This window comes from Alligator mississippiensis, chromosome 1 (genome assembly GCF_030867095.1).
Source record: "Alligator mississippiensis isolate rAllMis1 chromosome 1, rAllMis1, whole genome shotgun sequence".
NCBI lineage: Eukaryota > Metazoa > Chordata > Crocodylia > Alligatoridae > Alligator > Alligator mississippiensis.
The window spans coordinates 131,050,637-131,071,279 of NC_081824.1; the positions used below are offsets into that span (position 1 = coordinate 131,050,637).

General features: G+C 42.7%; 1 protein-coding gene across 3 annotated transcripts in view; it reads right to left on the minus strand.

Annotated features, from left to right (window-relative positions):
• SYNE1 (spectrin repeat containing nuclear envelope protein 1) overlaps positions 1 to 20,643 on the minus strand; it is a 535,576-nt gene that overhangs the window by 197,631 nt on the left and 317,302 nt on the right. For all 3 annotated transcript variants that reach the window (XM_059714126.1, XM_059714134.1, XM_059714130.1), the window contains 7 exons: positions 15,683 to 16,000; positions 14,771 to 14,926; positions 14,011 to 14,181; positions 12,514 to 12,840; positions 10,387 to 10,539; positions 7,123 to 7,290; positions 5,105 to 5,281 (listed from right to left, as the gene is read on the minus strand). In XM_059714126.1, the coding sequence (XP_059570109.1) occupies positions 5,105 to 5,281; positions 7,123 to 7,290; positions 10,387 to 10,539; positions 12,514 to 12,840; positions 14,011 to 14,181; positions 14,771 to 14,926; positions 15,683 to 16,000 (1,470 nt within the window). The remainder of the gene's footprint in view (positions 1 to 5,104; positions 5,282 to 7,122; positions 7,291 to 10,386; positions 10,540 to 12,513; positions 12,841 to 14,010; positions 14,182 to 14,770; positions 14,927 to 15,682; positions 16,001 to 20,643) is intronic.

Consider the following 20,643-nt stretch of genomic DNA (forward strand, 5'->3'; position numbering starts at 1 on the left):
AGTACTGCAGCTGCTTCCTGGTTGGCGTGGCTGCTTTCTGGTCAGTGCAGTCAGCTGCAGGGGAACCATCCCCTCCTCCCACCATGGTCACTGACTGGTCACTGGGGGGACATGTGCCCCCCCCTAAGGTGGCACCAGTCGCCCATGGGAGAGGTGAAAAGTTAACAGTATGGGTGTGGGTAATAACATGGGAGGTGGAAAGGAAATGGGATGGGGGAAGGGTGGTAAAATGAAATCAACCAGCCACTGAAGGATAAAATAAAAAGTAGTAAAAAAATAAAAGAATTTAAAAGCAAATAAAGTAAATTCAAGAAAGTCTCATGTTTTAATAAACTAGGACTTAGGATGTGGGTCTGGGGGGTGTTGGTTGTGCTTCCCAGGTTGGCTGGGAGGTGGGAGCAATGAGGAAGGCACTTTTGGTGGAGGTACTGCCCTTTACAAAGGAAGGAAGCCCCAGCTCATGGGGACCCAATCTGGCTCTGTACCTTGCTCCCCTCCCAGCCTTACACCTCGCTCCTGGACCCATCCATGCCTTGCAACCTGGCTATCTGGCATGTGCTCTGCAGGCTGTTTCCACAGGGTCGCATCCCTAGGAGTGGGAAAGTCACACCCCTGGTGGTGGGAGGGGGTGCTGGCTTGGTGCCAGAACCACCCCTTGGGCAGCAGGATTTAGGGGATGGAAAGCTTGTCCACACAAAACAGGAGGGTGGGGGAGAGGATATTGCATCGTGGATGCTGAAGGACTGCAGCTTGGGTGGCTCATCTGTGGAGAGTAGCCACAAATTAATGGAACACGAGCTGGGTAACATGGATCAGAGATAAACCTGCTTTGAAGTGCTGTAAATTTGGTGCCTAAAGTGTGCATAAAACTAGTTTCAGGTGTTAATGTGTGGACAATCCGGGGGTTAAGAGTAGCCTAAAATTAATGTGTAACAAGGCCCTAAAACTATCAAGAAAACCCCAACTCAGCTGTATGTTTTAACGTTAGAAAAATATTAGTTAATTCACCTTTTACTTGGGATTAAGCCTAGATACCACTGACATTCAGTGAGACTGTTTCATAAATGTCAATGTCTTTTTTTTTAATACATATTCATACTGCCCTGTTTATGTACTTCAGCTGCTACATTATATTATAAAGCTATTTTTTTATTTGTTTCTTTATTTGTACCATGTACTGCTTGACTAAACAACACAATTTTGAATATCATCTAAGGAATTAAATGTTAAAAATAATGAGTGCAATGACTGTTACTTATTTGGGACACTCTAACCCTTTTATTTCTCATATGAATGTATTCATCTAGTGGTCATTTGTTAAATGATGTTTAAGTGTGCGTTGAAAATTTAAGCTCTGGGCTTATACCAAATTTACTTGAATCTAAGACAACCTTGAAATTAAAATGACCCCACAATAACTATATTCTACATGTGGAAAAATGTATAAATTTATTATAATGGATGATGGATGATTAATTATTTGGATGATGGTGTCGCTGTGGACGTAGTCTTTCTAGATTTTAAGGCCTTCGACACTGTCTCTCACTCCATCCTCATCAATAAATTAAGTGACTGTGGCATTGATGCCTGCACAGTTGGATGGGTAAAAAATTGGCTGATGGGGCGCACCCAGAGAGTAGTGGTAGACAGGTTGTACTCAACCTGGTGAGATGTGAGCACTGGGGTACCCCAGGACTCAGTCCTTGGGCCCGCACTGTTTAACTTCTTCATCAGCAACTTGGACAAGGGGGTGGAAAGCACGCTGTCCAAATTTGCTGATGACACTAAGATGTGGGGCGAGGTGGACACACTTGAAGGGAGAGAGAGGCTGCAACTAGATTTAGACAGACTACAAAAGTGGGCAGATGAGAATAGGATGGGGTTCAACATAGACAAATGCAGGGTGCTGCACCTTGGGAGAAGGAATCCACAGCATACATACTGGCTGGGGAGTTCCCTTCTTGAAAGCACAGAGATGGAAAGGGATCTTGGAGTCATTGTTGACTCCAAGATGAACATGAGCAGCTAATGCCAGACTGCAGCCAGCAAGGCCAGCCATACCTTGTCATGCATCCAAAGGTGCATCTCAAGCCGGTCCAGAGAGGTGATATTCCCCCTCTATGTGACATTGGTCAGGCTGCAATTGGAGTACTGCATCCAGTACTGGGTGCTGCACTTTAAAAAGGATGTGGCCAGCCTGGAGAGTTCAGAGGAGGGCCACCCGCTTAGTGAGAGGGCAGCAGGACAGGCCCTACGAGGAGAGACTGAGGGACCTGAACCTGTTCAGCCTCAGCAAGAGGAGGCTGAGGGGAGACTTGGTGGCTGCCTACAAGCTTATCAGGGGAGATCAACAGCAAATAGGCAGAGCCCTTTTCTCCCCAGCATCACCTGGGGTGACAAGGAACAATGGTAATAAGCTGATGGAGAATAGGTTTAGGTTAGAGATCAGAAGGCAATATTTTACAGTTAGGGTGGCCAAAATCTGGAACCAACTTCCCAGGGAAGTGGTCCTCACCCCTACCTTGGGCTAATTCAAGAGGAGGTTGGGTGATCAATTGTCTGGGGTCTTGTGAACCCAGCATTCATTCCTGCCTGTGGCAGGGGGTCAGGCTAGATGATCTGTTCATGTCCCTCCTGACCCTAGCTACTATGAAACTATGTACAGAATCTAATTATTGGAGGACTGACTTAAATTTGCTCCCCCTGCTACTGTAGGTGGTGGGAAGACAGGTGATAATGGGGGTTGTGTTGGTGTAGGTAGTGGTGGGGCAATGGGGGAGGAAGTAAAGGGGTAGGCAATGGGGGCGCTGGGGGAGGCAGTGGAGGGAGCACTGGGGAACAGGCAGTAGGGAGGCAGGTGATTAGGAGGCAGGTAGAGTGGGTCAGTGGAGGAGGCATGCAGTTTGTCTTTTGCTGCCTGCCCCCCCACACTAACCCCTCCTTGTGCTCACCCCCCACAGCCTCAGGCTCCCAACACCCTTTTCCCCATTCTGACCCCATCCATCCTCTCTGAACTGTTTCTGCCTCCCATAGCTTCAAGTCCTCACACCCTCTTCCCTCCTATTTCCCCCCCCCCTGTCTCTACTCCCTGCCTGCCTCTTCCCTACATCCCTGCTGCAGCCTGGGGCACTGAGCATGGCTCCAGCCCAGCCCCATAGCAGTGGCACTACTGCTACAGGACCAGACTGGGGCTGTGTTCCAGGCTACAGTAAGGACAGAGCATGCTGGCATCGAAGCAAAGGTAAGGGCAGTGTAATAGGGAGGGAGTGGGCAGAGAAGAGATACAGGGGAGAGACTGGGTGTGGCAAGGGCTTGAGCCCGCAGGGGAGGAGCAGCTGGGGGAGAGGGAGAAGCAAAACTGGGAGGACACCAGGCAGCAGCTGCAGCTCCAACCCAGGGTTGGGGCTGGAGCTGGAGCCACAGCAACTTCTTGCCTCCTGCTGGCTCATACTGGATTCTACAACATGTGCTTTTCCCCCACCCCGTGTTAAATGGGGAGAAAACATTATCTTTCAATCAAGTAAATACTGTAATAGACATCCACTGTTGTAGTTCAGTGGTAGAATCCTTGCCTGCCATGTGGGAGACCTGAGTTTGATTCCTGGATGCATGTATATAGCTACAGTCATTGAGGCACTAGATGTCTAGGTTTGGTCTGGCCTTTGGATACTGTCTAAAGTGGGGATAGAAGGTCTGGGCAGTCTCCACTCTTCTATACCTCTGCCTAGGCATATGCGTTGAAGGTCCTAATGATGTCTCATGCATACACCCAGATCCAGAAGGACTAATGACTGCCTACTACTATAGTAATAGAGAACTTCGCAGGTTTGATAAGGGTTTACAGACATGGTTTAATGTGTGCACATGTAGGTGAACTATGAACTCCCTTCTGTAGGTGGTCAGACCTTCTGCAACATAAGGAGCAGGCTGAGTTATAGCCCCACTCCCTTCCTCCTCTCAGATTGAGTCTTGCGGGAGCAACAGCTGAAACAGCAGCCTGCCCACTAGGGTGCTAAATATCTCACCAGTCATGGTACAAGTAGAGAGGACACAGACACTATCTAGCCCAAATAGTTTGGGAAGAAAAAAAATGTAGGATATGAAATGAATATTCTCTTGGTTTTTGTATTTATATTTGTTATTTTTTCATTGTAAGTCTTTACAGACTCCCCCCCCCGGCCCTTCCACCACTCCCTTGTTTTAGATACAACAGTCTGATCTCTTAATTGGATCAGCAGAATGACCCAGATAAGACCCTTCTTCAGATGTATATTTTAGTTACACCAGGGGAGACAGAATGTCCTAGCATGCAACTAATGTCAACAAGGGACGTTAGGGCAAAAATCACCCAACAAAAAGGACCCACATAAGGCTATATTCACAATGGCTACCTGGGCAAATTTAATTCTAATAATGCAAAGACCTGACTTGAACCTCACTATCAAAAATAACTAATAACAGGTTTCACTCTAGACATTCACTAAATGAATATCTCCATTGACTTCAGTAGCACTATTCATAATGTTGAAAATGAAGCAAACAGGTAAGTCTTTGAAAAATCTGTATATATGTGACATAATTTAATCCTAAACTTCCTCAAAACAAATAAACCTCAAAAGATCTTCAAAATTATTTGTTTTCAAATCTTTTGTTATTGACTAGTGAACCATGCTTGTGGATATTTTCTTGCCAAACATTTATTTCCTTCTTTAATAATAAATATAGGAAATGTGCCTTTGTACACTTGGATTAAAAATCCTCAATATCTACCTAGGACGTTTCTCTTAAATTTAATGCTTATTTTAAATTCCTGTAAAAAAAGGTTTTTTTATGGTAAACTGAAGTTACATTGGGCTAAGTTAGAGCAGTTAAGCCTTATCAAAAAGCCTTAGAATGGAAAATGATAGCACAATTACATTACTAACATACAGTCTCCATTTAAACGGTGGAGTCAGTGTTTATGCAGTTTCGTAAAACATCACATCATTACAGAAATTATTACATAAATGATTCACACCCAATATAAAACACTATTATGCAATATATAACTATCATGTTACATGTAATTATAAATCAATAAAAATATTAGCCAAATAAGACTTACTCTTTGAGCAGTGCTGCAGATGGCTGAATAGCTGTCTCTTGTCCCTTGCAGGTGAGTCTGTATATTTTGCTTAAATTTTGCTTGAAAGTGGTCTGCGCACTGACTGATCAAATAATCTCCTTTATCCTTAAGGCTGTTTAAACGATCTTCAAAGCCTGCAATTTCTTCCATCATTGCCTAAGAAAATTTAGAAAAAGTAACAAGATCTGAAGAAACAGCCTTATAACAGCTGTTTATGGAGAGCTTTTGAAAGCAGATTATTATAGATGTAATGCTTTCCTTAAAATGTATTTGTCAATGGATTCTGAGAAAAGTTTTGAAAAAAAAAGAGAAAAGAATAATAAAAATCAGGTCCCAGCTATTGGTCTACACTATCTATCAAAGAGTCATTCTCAAAAAGAATCAGGTTTGTCAATCAATACACCAAGTCTGCCACAGTAAATTCATATGCAATAGTATTTTCTAGCACTTTAAAAAACATCTTAAGGGAACAACATTTTGTATTCACTTTTAAATTAAGTAGTATTTACCTGTCTCACCCCCTCCCTCCTTCCTGATGCTCATCATTTCTTATCTAATACCCAGTGGCAGATTTTGGTATTTAATCACCTTTTGTCCCATTAAAGACAAAGAATGAATTTAGCCCCAAACTCAGTAAGAATTTAGCAATCTAGTTGAATGTGCCCAAAATGCCATCCAATGCATCTATTTATACACTATTATGCTAATCAAAATGAGAAAAAATACTCAAGTGAGCAGAAGTAACCCAGAGCACACATCCCTCTTAAGCTCCCAGAACCCCCAGGAACTAGGCCACTTCTACACAAGCCAAAATGGAGGGACACATCATTAAGCAGACAAAAATGACAAATAACTCGTATCAGCAGCACTGATTCATAGATTCATAGATTGTAGCGTTGGAAGGGACCACAATGGATCATCATGTCCGACCCCCTGCCCCTGGCAGGAAAGAGGACAGAAGTCAGATGACCCCAGCTAGGTGACTATCTAGCCTCCTCTTGAAGACCTCCAAGCTAGGTGATAGCACCACCTCTCTTGGAAGCCCATTCCAGATCCTGGCCACCCTTACTGTGAAAAATTTCTTCCTAATATCTAACCTAAATCCACTCTCAACTAGTTTACACCCATTATTCCTAGTCACTCCCTGGGGCGCCTAAGTAAACAGCACTTCCCCTATTCCCTGTTGACCTCCCCTAATAAATTTATAGGCGGCCACAAGATCTCCCCTCAGCCGTCTCTTGTGAAGGCTAAAGAGATTCAGCTCTCTCAACCTCCCCCCGTAGGGTCCATCATGAAGGCCATTAATCATGCGAGTGGCCCTCCTCTGGACCCTCTCGAGATTCCCCGCGTCCCTCTTGAAGTGCTGCGCCCAAAACTGGACACAGTACTCCAACTGTGGCCTGACCAGTGCCGCATAGAGGGGGAGCATCACCTCCTTTGTTCTATTAGTCATGTACCTGCTAATGCACGACAAGGTGCGATTGGCTTTGTTGATGGCCTCGTTACACTGCCGGCTTATGTTCATCTTGGAGTCAATTATGACTCCAAGATCGTTCTCTGCCTCCGAGCTGCTGAGAAGGACACTCCCTAACTTAAAGGAGTTAAACTCAAAACTATCTGTGGTAGTGCCCAGTTCTTTGCCCAATAGCTTAGTGGTTCTAGAATTTGCCTAGGACAGGGGTGAGTCGAAAAGGGGATTCACACCAATATCTCCCATGTCCCAGGTAAGTGCCTTACAACTAGGCTACAAAAGGGGCTGTGTAAGAGCACTCTCCCCATTCCTGTCGAAGCGGGAGCACTTGGCAACCAAGAGTGCAACCAAATTAATTACCGTTAACTCAAACACTGTATTTTTTTCATCATTCATTTTTAGTTATTAGAGTAATTATTCATAATAGATGACAATGAAATTACTGTTCCAAAACTGAGGTATGGGACTGTTGGCAAAACAGTTATTTTTAGTGTCCAAAGGCTATGTGTTCAAGTACTAGACCTACCTTGTGACTGGCTAGTTGTTGAGTTATTATTTCCAGGCTGATGCTGTCCATAAGATCAGGGGTGACCAGCCGACTGGACATCTGTAACAGCCACTTTTCCACTTCTTGCAACTCACTGTTGTAATCTTCATGCTCTCTCATTTTTCCTTCTAAACTTTCCACATGTGCCTGTGGGCCCATGCAAGTCAAAATAAAATTTCAGAGATTGCTCAGGGTAAAAGAAAAGATGTCAAAAGCTTCTTTGAAACTGAAAAAGCTAGTAAGAGACTCATCATGCAAACTCATTTACACAAGTAACACTAACATGACTAATTCAACGTGAATGTGTCATGCATATGAGTAAGACTTTTCAGGGTTAAGCCCTACATTTTCAGCCAGGGTGAAATAACATACATAAAAGGTTAATGATGAAGGGAATTAAAGGCTTTATTAGTTTTTAAACGGGGCACTGCCAACTGTATTCAGTTCATTTAAAAGTAATGGATTAAACTCTTGGGCTAAGTACAGACAGTCAAAAAGCCTGAGGCTGAATCAGTTCAAACTAGACAGCTTCCTTTAAACTGCACATGTTGAACTGATAATCAACTGAACTGCCATTCAGTTTTGAACTGGGAAAGGCAGGGGAAGGCCTACACTGACCCAGGCCAGTGTGTGTGGGGGGGTGTACTTGAGCACATCTCCCAGCCTTCTTGCCATTGCCAGCCCAGCCAAGTGTCCAGCCAAACCCCTGCTGCCCCCCGCCCCCCACAGGGGGTTCAGGAGCCTTCTGTCTGGGTGCCAGCCCACCTTGGGGAAGCCTCCTCCCCAGGAGGTTCCCCTGACCTGGGTTCCCCAGTCCAGGGGAGCCCACCCATCCTTCACAGTTGCAGATTGCTTCATCTGCTGCCACAAGAGCTGGGGAGGAGTACTCCTGGCTGGGTGCCTGCCCCTGCAGCCCAGCATCTGGACACCAGGGAGCCCCCAGCTTGGTCCCCCCACCCCAGCCCAGGGTCCCGCAGCCTCGGGCAGCCCCAGGATCTGAGGGGAATTCCTCCCAACCTCACCCATTTGCATTAGCTGTTGGAGTCTCAGGGCTGCCCAGGGAGTGGAAGGACATTACTCTTCTCCACTGCATTAGTTTTGCCTCAGACTCACAGCAACAAGGGCAAACCCAGCTGTGGAGGAGCAGGAGAATTTCCCTCCAGTCCCTCAAGCTGCCTAAGACTTGTGGGGGCTAAGACAAGGCTCTAAGGCAAGGCTCAGGAGAAGAAGAATTCCCTCAGCCCCCTGGGGCTGCCCCCAGGATGGGGTAGGGGGAATCCCCCCAAGGCAGGAGCTGCCCAGTGCCCCCATGCTGGGCTGCATGGGCAGGCACCCATGCGGAAGGCCTCTTCCTTCCCTTCTATGGCAGCCACTGAAGCAATCAGCAGCTGGGAAGAGGGAGAGGGGAGGGCAGAGGACTGCCAGGATCTGAAAAGCCAACACCACAGGGGCTTTCCCTCCTCGCATGTGCTGTGTAGACCTTGCTGTGTAGACTCTGGGGGGCTGTTCCCCAGCCCCCTGCCATTGTCTCCTTCCACTGACAGACACAGGCAGGAAGCAGGCTTAGGAGCAGAGGGGCAAGGCAGTCCCTGCTCCACTGGATCAGGCAGCATAGCCCAGGGCTGCAAAGTATCCAGGGATGCTGGGGGACTGTGAGTTAACTTGAACCAGGAAGGGGTCTGGGACAGAAGTTCTACAAATTGGTTTGACCTAAATCAGTTAAGTCTGATACTACATCCAACCAGGTTTATCTTAAACCAGTTTTGGTCATTTTGAAAGCAGTTTATGTGCACTGAACTTCTGTTCTGTTACAGGTTTAAACCAGTTCCCAATCACTTAAGCCAGTTTATGTGTAACTTCTGTCCCTAGACTTTTCGGTACTACACCCAACATAGTCACTCTGCCAAATTGTCTTCTATTTCTATGTGTTTTTCTCTCCCTTGCTGATTTGGCTGGGTGGAAAATAAGGAAAAATTGGAAACCAAATGACCAGACAGGTGAAACTGACATTGACTCTGCACAAAATACGGTCACCTGAACACAGTAAATAAACTGAAAAAAGGATGACAAAGGGCAGAATCCTATGTACCATTTTTTCAGCTGCATAACCTGCCATTTTTGGCACTTACATGCAGCTTGTGCTCTCACTCCATGTGCAGCATGGACATATAAGTGTGCCCCTGGCTACTGGACAGTAGGCTGCAATTTCATTGGACAGGTATGCAATTCCATTTCCATTTACCTGAAAGCAAGGCCTGGCAAAAACCAAGTAGTTAGGGCACTTGTGCAGGAAGGAGAAGAACCAGGTCCTTCAGCCCCCTCCTTTTTATACATTCACACTACGCTCAGGGTTGGTTCACTACGTGCCAAAAATGCCATAGATTCTGACCAAAATATGTATTTTGTCCCTCTGTCATTTATAGCAATGTTATATACAGTACTGTATTTATAGTAGATAAATGAAATTATAGGCTTGGGTGTTATTTTTAAGATATATTTCACTTTTTTTAATTGCTTGTACATATGCTTGAGGGACACTTACTGTTTGACAATTTGGACAATTGAATACAGCAAAAATCAACATTTTTCTGTGGATTTGGAGAAATATTATTTTCTGCCTCTAAATTACACACACACACGAGACATTTGCAAATTTGGTTCTTTTCTCAGTCTCCACTGGAGGATGGAACAGCAATTAAAGGGATATAGTCAGGTCAAGCATATGCACAGTGTTCCAACATTGTTTTACTATAGCTTATCCCTGCTGGAGGTATCATTTATTAAGAGTTTTAGGAGTTATAATACTTCCAAATATAGACAGACAGACAGAGAGATGTAGGAGTATTATATTTTCACATTACTGACAAATATTAAATAATGAACTAATGGCTACTTAACTATTAACACCACTAACATAACTTTCTTCAGCATTCAGAATTTTCTTTAGTGAACTCTGATCCAACTACTGATCCAGGTTAACCAGGCATGGCCTGGGATAGCTGACAGGGACATACTACAAGATGATATGGCTTGAAGGCTTTTGAGAGATCATTTATTTTGGAAATGTTTATACACCTTAAAGAGTCCTTCTGTTGGTCTGCATTATAGAAGGAAAGAAAATAGGAGAAGAATGACTATGAGAGGAAAAAGCTTAAGCCCTTCAACTAGAGAAACAATTATCTCATATTCTATGTTAGTGTACTGGAAGGACTCTAGAATGTCCTTCCTAATTTTTTTTTTTACCTTTGCTGTGCTGCAGAGCTCCTGATAACTGGTCTGAAGCTTCTGAATGTTGTCCCTCAATGTAACATCATTCACTAATTCAAGAAGTGCTTCTCCTTTTTCAGTCACTGATTTTATGGAAGGCTCATGAGATAGAACTGTATGTTGTACCGACTAAAAATGGAAATAGCAATAAATGCATGTGGAATGACAACAGTATATACATTAAGGTCACTTCTCAGGCATACCAGTTCTCCTCTAGATCTCTTCCTTCCCACAAAAGGGGGCTGAACCACTACTGTGGCACCAACTTTCCTCTCACCCAGACTCTAGGACACTATTCTCTTTTCCATGGAGCTCCTCAGTAATCCTCAGTAATCCTGGGGACAGCTGCTATTGGAGGGAGTCACTGCTAGCATGGCTGATTCCCTGGAGCTTATGAGAGAGATCCCAGTGTAAAAAAACAACAACCTGTCACTAAAAAAAGCAGTATGGTGCGCATGACAGCAGTGTGCGCTGCCAGAGACAGAATGCCACAGGAAACACACACTCAGGCATGCGTGCACTCATTTGGATGTGCCCAGTTGGTGCATCTACATCTACATGTGCACTTTACTGAGGAATAGACTAATTAGCTGTGCATTAAAGCGTCACCGTCTACATGTGCACCTACATTAGGGCACAGTAAATTAATTAATTCCACTATATGACAGCACTGTCGGGGACAGTACTATTTTATGGCTGAGTAGCTTACTCCACTTATATGCACATACAGATGCTAACCACAGGTGTAAATTGTACCCAGTCAGCCCAGCCAGCCAGAGGCCTGCTCTGCCCCAGTTCAAACTGCTGCTGTACGCCTGGGAGCAGTTTACTCTAGTTCAAACTGCTCCAGAGTTTCATTAATTACATGTGTAGATGTACCCAATGTGTTCTACTTTCCCCTTATTTCTACTTTTAAACATAAGGAAAGATATATAGCAGCATATGTAAAAACTGCAAGTTACTGGTTTCCTAAATGAGTCTGGTGAGGCATGAAACTGCTACCCAAAATTAAAGTATTCAAGTTGTGCTGTTTTTTGCAAAACGTGCAAGCCTGGAGCGTACTGAAAAAAATTACACTACGGTGAGCTATTTTTACTGCTACTGTTTTATTGTATTCATAGTTGTTTTTAACTTTCGGAGAAAAATTACTTTGCTGCTGGGGTAGCAGCATGGTTACAATATCCTCAAGAGGCCTGAGCTCACACCCTGTTTTGGGGTTGTGCTCCACTCAACCCAGGACTAAATAAGTACCTTGACATTCAGGCAAGGCATGATGCGAGTTAAACATTCCCTGAAATCCCACTGGTACACCTTAACCACCCCGAGTCACTCAACATGAACAGGTCTATAGCTTCTATTTTATTAGACTGTTATGATGATAAATGTTAAAAAATAATACTAATACTTAACATTTTGAAGCTCAGTGAGTCACCTATGTGTAAATTACACACAAAGGAGAGAGTTGTTAGTTGAAAAAGCAACTCACTGGAGGTTTGCTTTGCTGTATTTCACTGTCAGTTTCTTTCCCTGCTGCAAGCTAACTTCCCATCATCACAGAATTTAAAATGATACCTAATTATGATTGATCATTGTGTAATTTATATTATTATTTAACATGACCCATGAACATGGGCCTTCACTTTCAGATTAATCTTTTGATTATTTAAAGTCATACATGTCATTTAGAAAATATAAATATAACCAAAAAAAAAAATAGTAGTAGTAAAGGAAGTGTTCCAGAAACTGTAGAAATTCTATTCTCACTTTCAACAACTTTATATCCAGATTAACTTCTATCAATATAAATGGATTTTAAAAATACATAGTTACATGCATAGACATGAGAAGAGAAATTGGCCCCATGAGGGTAATTTTCAGATATGGAAGCTTTACTGGCACAAAAATTCCACGTCTGGATGCCACTGAGTCTCAAGACTAGGCACAAAGCATTTCTACACTTAAATATTGACTTCAGCGCCTACATAATGGCTTTACAGGAATCTATTAATGTCCCCACAGTAGAAAGTGGTTATCAACGATGTATTATGAGAATTCTATCTCAAAGTTTAATTGACATGGTGGAATGACAGCAATCCGTTTTACCTTATACTTGGACAACTGGGCTTTTTTCTCATATAATTCACTTTTGGGTTCCACTGGAATGTGCAATATAGACTGGTACTCTGTCAGCCACTGAGTCTGTGCTTTGTACTTGTCTGAGAATTCCTTTGTCAACTGAAGACACTTCTCTAAGACTGTATGCTCCTTTCTGATACAGCTGGCCAGCTCTTCAAGCTCTTCTACATAATCATCAATTTCTTTTTTTAGCTGGGCAGCTTCATTTTCCTCCATGAACTGAAGAGCCCGCTCTCCCTTTTCACGAGCAGATTTCAGCAAACTGTGTCCCATGTCCATGTCAGTTAAGAGAAGCTGTACAAGGAAGGTTAATAAAGTAGATCAAGTATGAATCCCTTCATTTGTTTATTCTTTAGTTTTGAAGCCAAAGAGTTCCTGCCAGCATTATCTTTTGTAAACTACTGATGCCAAAGATAGGAGTGAGCTACTGAACCTGAGCAGCCTCCTTGCTGACCAAGGTCATGCCTACAGTATTGAAATGAGATGTCCTTGCAGGCAAGTATGGACAAGTTTCCACTTAATCTATAGGTATTGCTCCTGAAGACAAATATAGAAATTCAGGTACAGATTGTTACCTAAGCATATGGATTTCACTCTCCATAACTAACAATCCAGGAACTTCAAAAATACTAAGATCACTGTAAAGCACAGATAACTAAACAACTTAAATTCATTCCACCAATGTATTGCAGAACAGTGAATTATGATATAACATACAGTGGGATTAACATACATTGTGTTGCTTTGATCAATATTTCAAGGGCTGGTTTAAGGAGCACAGATACCAGAGAATATAATTCTTCCTCTTTTGCTGCTAATTAAGTAGGATAGTACAGAAGACATAGTAGAATGCACCTCACAAAGAAATGAAAGCTTTTGCTATTTAAAAGTTACAGTGTTTTAAAACTACAAAACAGAAAAAAATCTGAAACTTGTAATAAAATGTCAGGTGTTTAACGAGGAATTATCGTTACAAGTCTGTGCACAAATAAAAAAAACACAAGCTGCACAACAAAAAGTGGAAAGCAAAACAGTTGAAAGCTGTTATTTGGCATAGTAGGTGTAAATGCTGCAAGACAATTGAAGAATTCATTCAAAGTGCAAGGTGACTTCTACCACTGGCTCAGTTCTATGGCAATAGGTAATCTTGCTTCCTCTAAAATATTTCCTCATGATCATTTGAGTGTTTTATTATTATTATTTTAAATTACCATTTACTAGAAGAATAGGATTTTACATCATCCAGAAATTCCATGATTAACAAGTTATCAAGTTGTTAATCCAATACTACCACACTCTGCATATAATGAGAACAGAATTTTTTTTATACTCAGTGTTCTCATCACTGCTAATTATGGTGGTAAACTACTCCGGAATGTTAAACCCAGATTTTTTGTTATTAATTTAAACATAAGAACTAATAAAATTAATCACAATAATATTACGAGAACAAATGTGCTGTACCTCTAGCTTCTGCATTTTTTTCTCCATAGCTGTTTTATCTATTACATCGGTCTTGGTGATCACATTTTTTAAGTTCTTGTTAGTAGCTCCATACCAGTCTGTGTAAGTACTGAAACCCAATTCAGATTCCTCCATACTCCGAATCTCTTCTTCCAGGAACTTTATTTGTTCCTTCAAACAAATTGTGGAAAAAATAGGAATGTTTATAAAAACTAGATGTTTTGCATTGGGATGATGACTTCTAGTTACTACTGAAGTTAGCTGAAAGGCTGGTATCAGAAACAATACTCTGAATTATCTAGCCCACTGAAATCTGGGAAGGTTGTATATATCTGAGGACATTGCATGATGGAGGATTCTACAGTTGTGAATAACTTCTGCAAATAATCACCAGTAATAAAAAGATCATGCTATATCAGTTTTCTAATTGATTTAGCAAATTATGAATGAACTAGCAAATTGCCTGTCAAGAATGATGGGGGGAGGGCTCCATCCCCGCCATCATGGTGGCGCTCTGCCATCGCCTCCAAGTTTCATAGTTCCAAGACTCCCTCCCACCATTGCATCTGCCCTGCAAGACACCCCACCCACTCCTCATCTGGCCGCCTGTATGTATGTCTGCCTGTGCAGAGCATTCGGATTGGTCGTTTCAGTAAGCACTGTCATTGGCTGCCAAGACAACCAATCAGAGTGCTCCAAGAGCATTACAGACACAGACAAACAGACAGTCTTTTATATATATAGAATTTCCACCATTTACCAGTACATGAAGTATAAGAGCTTGGTATCGAGATGTAAGCTGGGTAGCCTGACTCCCCATTCTACTAGTGGTATGACTTTCCTCCAGGATTTGCTGAACCAATATCCCAACTTCCTCCACATCCTCCTTGTAGAGAACAATTTCTTCATGCCATTTCTGATACATAGAAGGAGATGACCTTGGTCAGTTTAAGTGACTACAATTAAGTGTTTAAATAATATGAGCAATTTAGCTTTAGCTAAGTTGAGGCATAACTAGGTGACAAACAGCAAATAAATGGTTGTAGCTCTGACATGGACAACATGAGGGATGAATAATAAAAAATGGAAGGAATGAAGCAGAATCCTACAAAGCTGAGCCAAATGAACATGTTACATGTTTCTCTTCATACAATCGGCTTAATTTTAGTAATTAATTTCAAATAGTAGTTAAAAAAAACTACTGCACATCAAGGGGACACTTGTCTGTTGGCATGCTCGAAATATGACTATAAAAGTGAAGATTTCTACCCTTCAAATCAATTCCCTGAATTCATTTAGACACAGGTCCTCCTTTTGCTGACTACGAGAATTTTCTACTCATATTTATTTTTGTTGGCATGGCAGAGTTATTCATGGGAGAGTGAGCTGGGTTCTGCTCTGGTTCCCACATCAACCGAAGTGATAAATACATTTCCACTCTAGGACTGACCTCTGCCCTCAGTCAAGACTGTGCATTCTACAGGCAAATGGAATTTCATATTCTTCTGTGAGACAGCACCACTGGCAAAAACATCTCTTCACATGTAAACTCAGCTAGACTTTGATCTAGACTTACTGGGAGACAATGGCAATGCTGCATTGATAGCCATTTTCCGAGACTAGAACTATGAGTGTATAATCCACCTCTCTCAAATAGATGTATATTGTTTACCTTCATTTGCTGTAGCTGCATCTCCTTTGTTGCTCTGTCAGATTGCCGACCAATCCTGATATTAACTTTTTCCTCAAGGCTCTTCAGCCAGTCATCTACCTTCTGAAACTTATTCTCCATTAACCGCAGTCTGCTCAGAGTGGTGTTCAGTTGGGTTCTGGCCTCAGAGAGTCTGTGCTGGTAAACTTGCCAATCCTGTCGTACAGATTCTAGGACCCGGTCTTCTACCTGGGGCATTCCCCATGGTATCACCTCCTCTCTGGCATGAAGTGCTGCATTTAATAATGCCTGCCCCTCCGCACAATGCACTTGTAATTCCTGCAAGTGTACAATCACAAAAGGTAATTTCTCTTATTTTACATTAACCAGGGTCACCATGTTTTGCACAGTGGGTATGAATCCTGCCACCATTCAAGTCAACTGGAAAACCCACAGTACTTTTGAGGGAGCCAGGACTTCACACAGTATATTTAAGGTTGAATATACTTTATAACACCCAGAAGAATGTTCTTTAATTCAGGCAAGCAGGGGATTTTTTTTTTTAATGCTAGCACTAATGTTGACAATGGGTCAATGATTAAAATCAGGGAGAGCCTTAGGGACAAAATGTGTGCTGTATCCCTCCTATAAGCTTCTGAGCATATGAAATTTTCAAGACATAGCATGGCAGCTAGAATGGGAGCCTGGAATACGTGCATCCATTTGGAACATCCATGAACTCAAGACTTTCCAGCTGGCAGCCAGAGCAGTATTAGAGTGCCAATGGGCTGATTTTTTAAAGCTTAATCTATTTCATTAGATTCCTGGACCAGCTACTGAATGCTTAGTCAAATGCTGATTTTCACTCTGCTTAAGCAGTGACAGTGTAAAGAGCACCACATTTCAGATACAGTTAATTAGAAAGGCATACAGAAGTAGGGAACCAGCTGATGTGGAGGAGGTGTATGGCTCAGGTTGCTTATTAACACATATATCAATATTTTCCTATATATATTAATATATTGTTACAAGTCAATAAACAGATTTATACATTAAAAATTGTTTCTTCAAGTGTATTAAATCTTGTAAGGTGGCAGGATCTTCATACATCTATTTGACTATCAACATGTAACCAGGAAATGGCCTGAACAAAGTACAGGATGTGATGTTCTCTTGTTTTATAATTAGGATTTTTGTAGCAGGGAACATGGTCCTATATCTAGAGTCTCTTGAATGTATATTAACAACCATTAACAGAAGCAAGATATTGGCTGCTGTGGTCCCCCTGCTTTACCTATGGCAGGTTAGGGCGTCATAGATTCATAGATGTTAGGGTCGGAAGGGACCACAGTAGGTCATCAAGTCCAACTCCCTGCCCCAGGCAGGGAAGAGTGCTGGGGTCAAATGACCCCAGCTAGGTGCTTGTCTAGTCCAGTCTTCTCTTGGAGACCTCCAAGGTAGGGGAGAGCACCACCTCCCTTGGAAGCCCATTCCAGATTCTGTCAACCCTTACTGTGAAGAAGTTCTTTCTAAAGTCCAACCTAAATCTGCTGTCTGTCAATTTGAGGCCATTGTTCCTAGTTACTCCAGGAGATGCCCTAGTAAATAGAGCATCTCCTATTCCCCGCTGCTCTCTCCTGATGAATTGACAGGCAGCCACAAGATCACCTCTCAGCCTTCTCTTGCAAAGGCTGAAGAGATCTATTTCCCTCAGTCTTTCTTGTACTCATTCTCTCCTTATAGGGCCTTGTCTGCAGGCCTTTGACCATACGAGTGGCCCTCCTCTGGACCCTCTCAAGATTCTCTGCATCCCTCTTGAAGTGCAGTGCCCGAAACTGGATGCAGTACTCCAACTGGGGCCTGACCAGTGCCACATAGAGGGGAAGCATCACCTCCCTGGGCCTGTTTTTCATGCATGTGCTAATGCATGATAAAGTGTGGTTAGCCTTGTTGATCACTTCGTCACATTGACAACTCATGTTCAACTTGGAGTCAACTATGACTCCAAGATCCCTTTCCACTGCTGTGCTGCTAAGAAGGTCATCCCCCAGCCTGTATGTGTGTTGGTGGGGTTTTTTTGCCCAGGTGAACCACTTTGCACTTGTCTTTGTTGAACTGCATCTTATTTCATTCTCCCCATTTTTCCAACCTGTCCAGATCCACCTGGATCCATTCCCTACCCTCCGGTGCATTAACTTTGCCCCATAATTTGGTATAATTTGCGAACTTGGACAGGGAGCTCTTCACGCTCTTGTCCAAGTCACTGATGAAGAGATTGAATCGCACTGGTCCAAGGACTGAGCCTTGTGGGACTCCACTGCCCACATCTTTCCAGGTCAGTATCGACCTGTCCACCACCATTCTCTGGGTGTGACCCCTAAGCTAATTTGCCACATCGCAAATCTACATCACAGTCTGTCAGTGTATTTACAAAAACAGAATGAGATACCGTATCAAAAGCCTTCTTAAAGTCTAGGTAGGTGACATCTACCTCGATTCCTGTGTCTAAGCATTTTGTGACCTGGTCATAAAAAGAAACAAGGTTAGTCAGGCAGGATCTACCTGAAGTGAATCCATGCTGATTTCCTTTCAGCATTATTTCCTCTGCTGGGCTCCCACAAATGTGATCCTTAATGACTTTTTCCAGAGTTTTCCCAAAGATGGAGATGAGACTAACTGGCCTATAGTTTTCCGGTTCCTCCCTCCTCCCCTTCTTGAAAATAGGAACTACATTGGTCCCTTTCCGGTCCTCTGGGACCTGACTGGAGCACCACGAGTCCTCGAACAGCCATGCCAGCAGCTCTGCTATGACACTGGCCGATTCCTTCAGCACCCTTGGATGAAGTTCATCTGGGCCTGCTAATTTGAACACATCCAGCCCCTCGAAGTGCCCCTTCACTATGTCTGCACTAACAGTTGGTGGGCTGGTGTCCCTCCTGTGTCTATCTATGATCCAATTGGGAGATGTGTCTTTGTCTGTGTCTAGGAATACAGATGCAAAGAACTCACTGAAGAGCTCAGCTTTGTCCCCCTCTCTGTCACCAATTGCCCTAGTTTTTTCTATAGGGGTCCTATGCTACCCTGCACCCTACTTTTGCTCCCTATATACCTGAAGAAGGACATTTTGTTGTTTTTAATTTTTGTTGTCAGCCTAAGTTCTAATTCTGCTTTGGCCTTCCTAACTGATTCCCTTAAAGTGCGAGCCAGGGAGCTTTACTCCTTCTTGGTAGCTACCCCCTGTTTGCACAGCCTGTATACCCCTTTCTTTGCCCTTAGGCTTTCCTGGACTTCCCTGTTCAGCCAAGAGGGTTTCTTGGCCCCTTTGCCCCCTTTTATGTGCGAGAGGATTGTCTCCTTCTGTGCCTGTAGGACCACTCCCTTGAGGAACAACCACCCTTCCTGGACCCCCCCATGTCATGCCTTGTGTTGTGTCAGAGTGACTGTAGTTACACAAAGAGATTAGATTGTGGATTTGTACACAATGGTTTGGATAGGGATGATCCTGCTTCAGGCAGGGGGTTGGACTAGGTGACCTACAGAGATCCCTTCCAACCCTACTGCTCTATGATTTTATGACATAGGACGCACCATTAGGTTGCTAAATCTAATCCCAGAACAAAATGAAAATGTTATTTCTAATAAAGAAACAATGAGGGAGAATCACCTGTTCAAATATTCTCAAGAGAAAAATCCTCATCAGAAGTTTTTCAATACTCTTCTGCCACACAAGGATTTTTGAAGTTGTAATGTTTCAGCAAGATATGCGTGTTTGACCACCCTGATCACTTAAGTTACATTTATTCCTTTAAGAAAACCTAGACTAAAACAGTATATATATATTTGGGGTTAGAATACTCAGCTTGTATTCTAAATTGCCACCCTGACATCATATATAGCTTGTATTTTATTAATAATGTACAGGTATTTTGTGTTACCATTAGCTCAAGAACAGACATAATATGTTCAAAGTCAGTTGAAATCATAACAGAAAGATTCCATGAAGGCCAAGTGATGAAAAAGTTAAAACTCCAGCTGGCACTTGTGAGAATCAGGAAGAAACAGGAACCATGTTTTGCATCCTCAGTATCCAAATCAATATCCAGCATTAACAGAAAAGCAGATCTATCTCAGTGTATTCAGTCCTGTAGCATATATTAAGTCCTGATTCTACTTCCTTAAAATGAAACCCAAGACTTCCTTTTCTTATTAGCCATCTGAAGACAATTAAATATGAATATTACCACAGCTCAGGTGAAAACTGCTGCCAAAGTAGAATTGTAAAGGTATTTAGATACTAACAGGGTATGTCTGCATGTGCTATTAAAACCACTGAATAAACTCTGGTGCAGTTTGCATGGGAGTATATTGTTCCTGCATTCCATGTTTGCACCATGTTTGCTATGAAGTGGGCTGGCTGGGGCATAAGGGTGCTTCAGTGTAGGGCTAGCTGGCTGGCAACCCTCACACTGAAGCACCCTCATGCCCCAGGCAGCCTTGTCAGCATCTACACATGCATTGCAGCAGAGTAATTAACTTTGTTGTAGGATAGTACTTGTGGCTGGCAGTACTATCCTACAGTGAAGTTAATTAATTCATTCCATCCTAATACCACTGCATGTATATGGTGATGTTTACCAGCAGAGCTTAATTAGTCAGCTCTGCAGTATACATCTCATGTAGATGCGTCCACAGAGAGGTGTATGCGGGATTTTCACTGGTAATTTCCACCCATTTTAATGGAAATTAGGTACTTAGGTACATTTGAAAATTCCACTAAACACTTTTCTACATATTTAGATAACCAAATACTTTTAAAACATTGGCCATTTTTTTTTTAAAACAAAATATACTGGAGTCAGGTTAAGCAGCTGCTCTGTTCATATGGTATAGCACTACAAATAAAAGAAAAATAGCACTACAGATAAAATCCTGGCCTGTTGAAGTCAATGGTAAACTCTTTTTGACTTAAATGTAAACAGCAT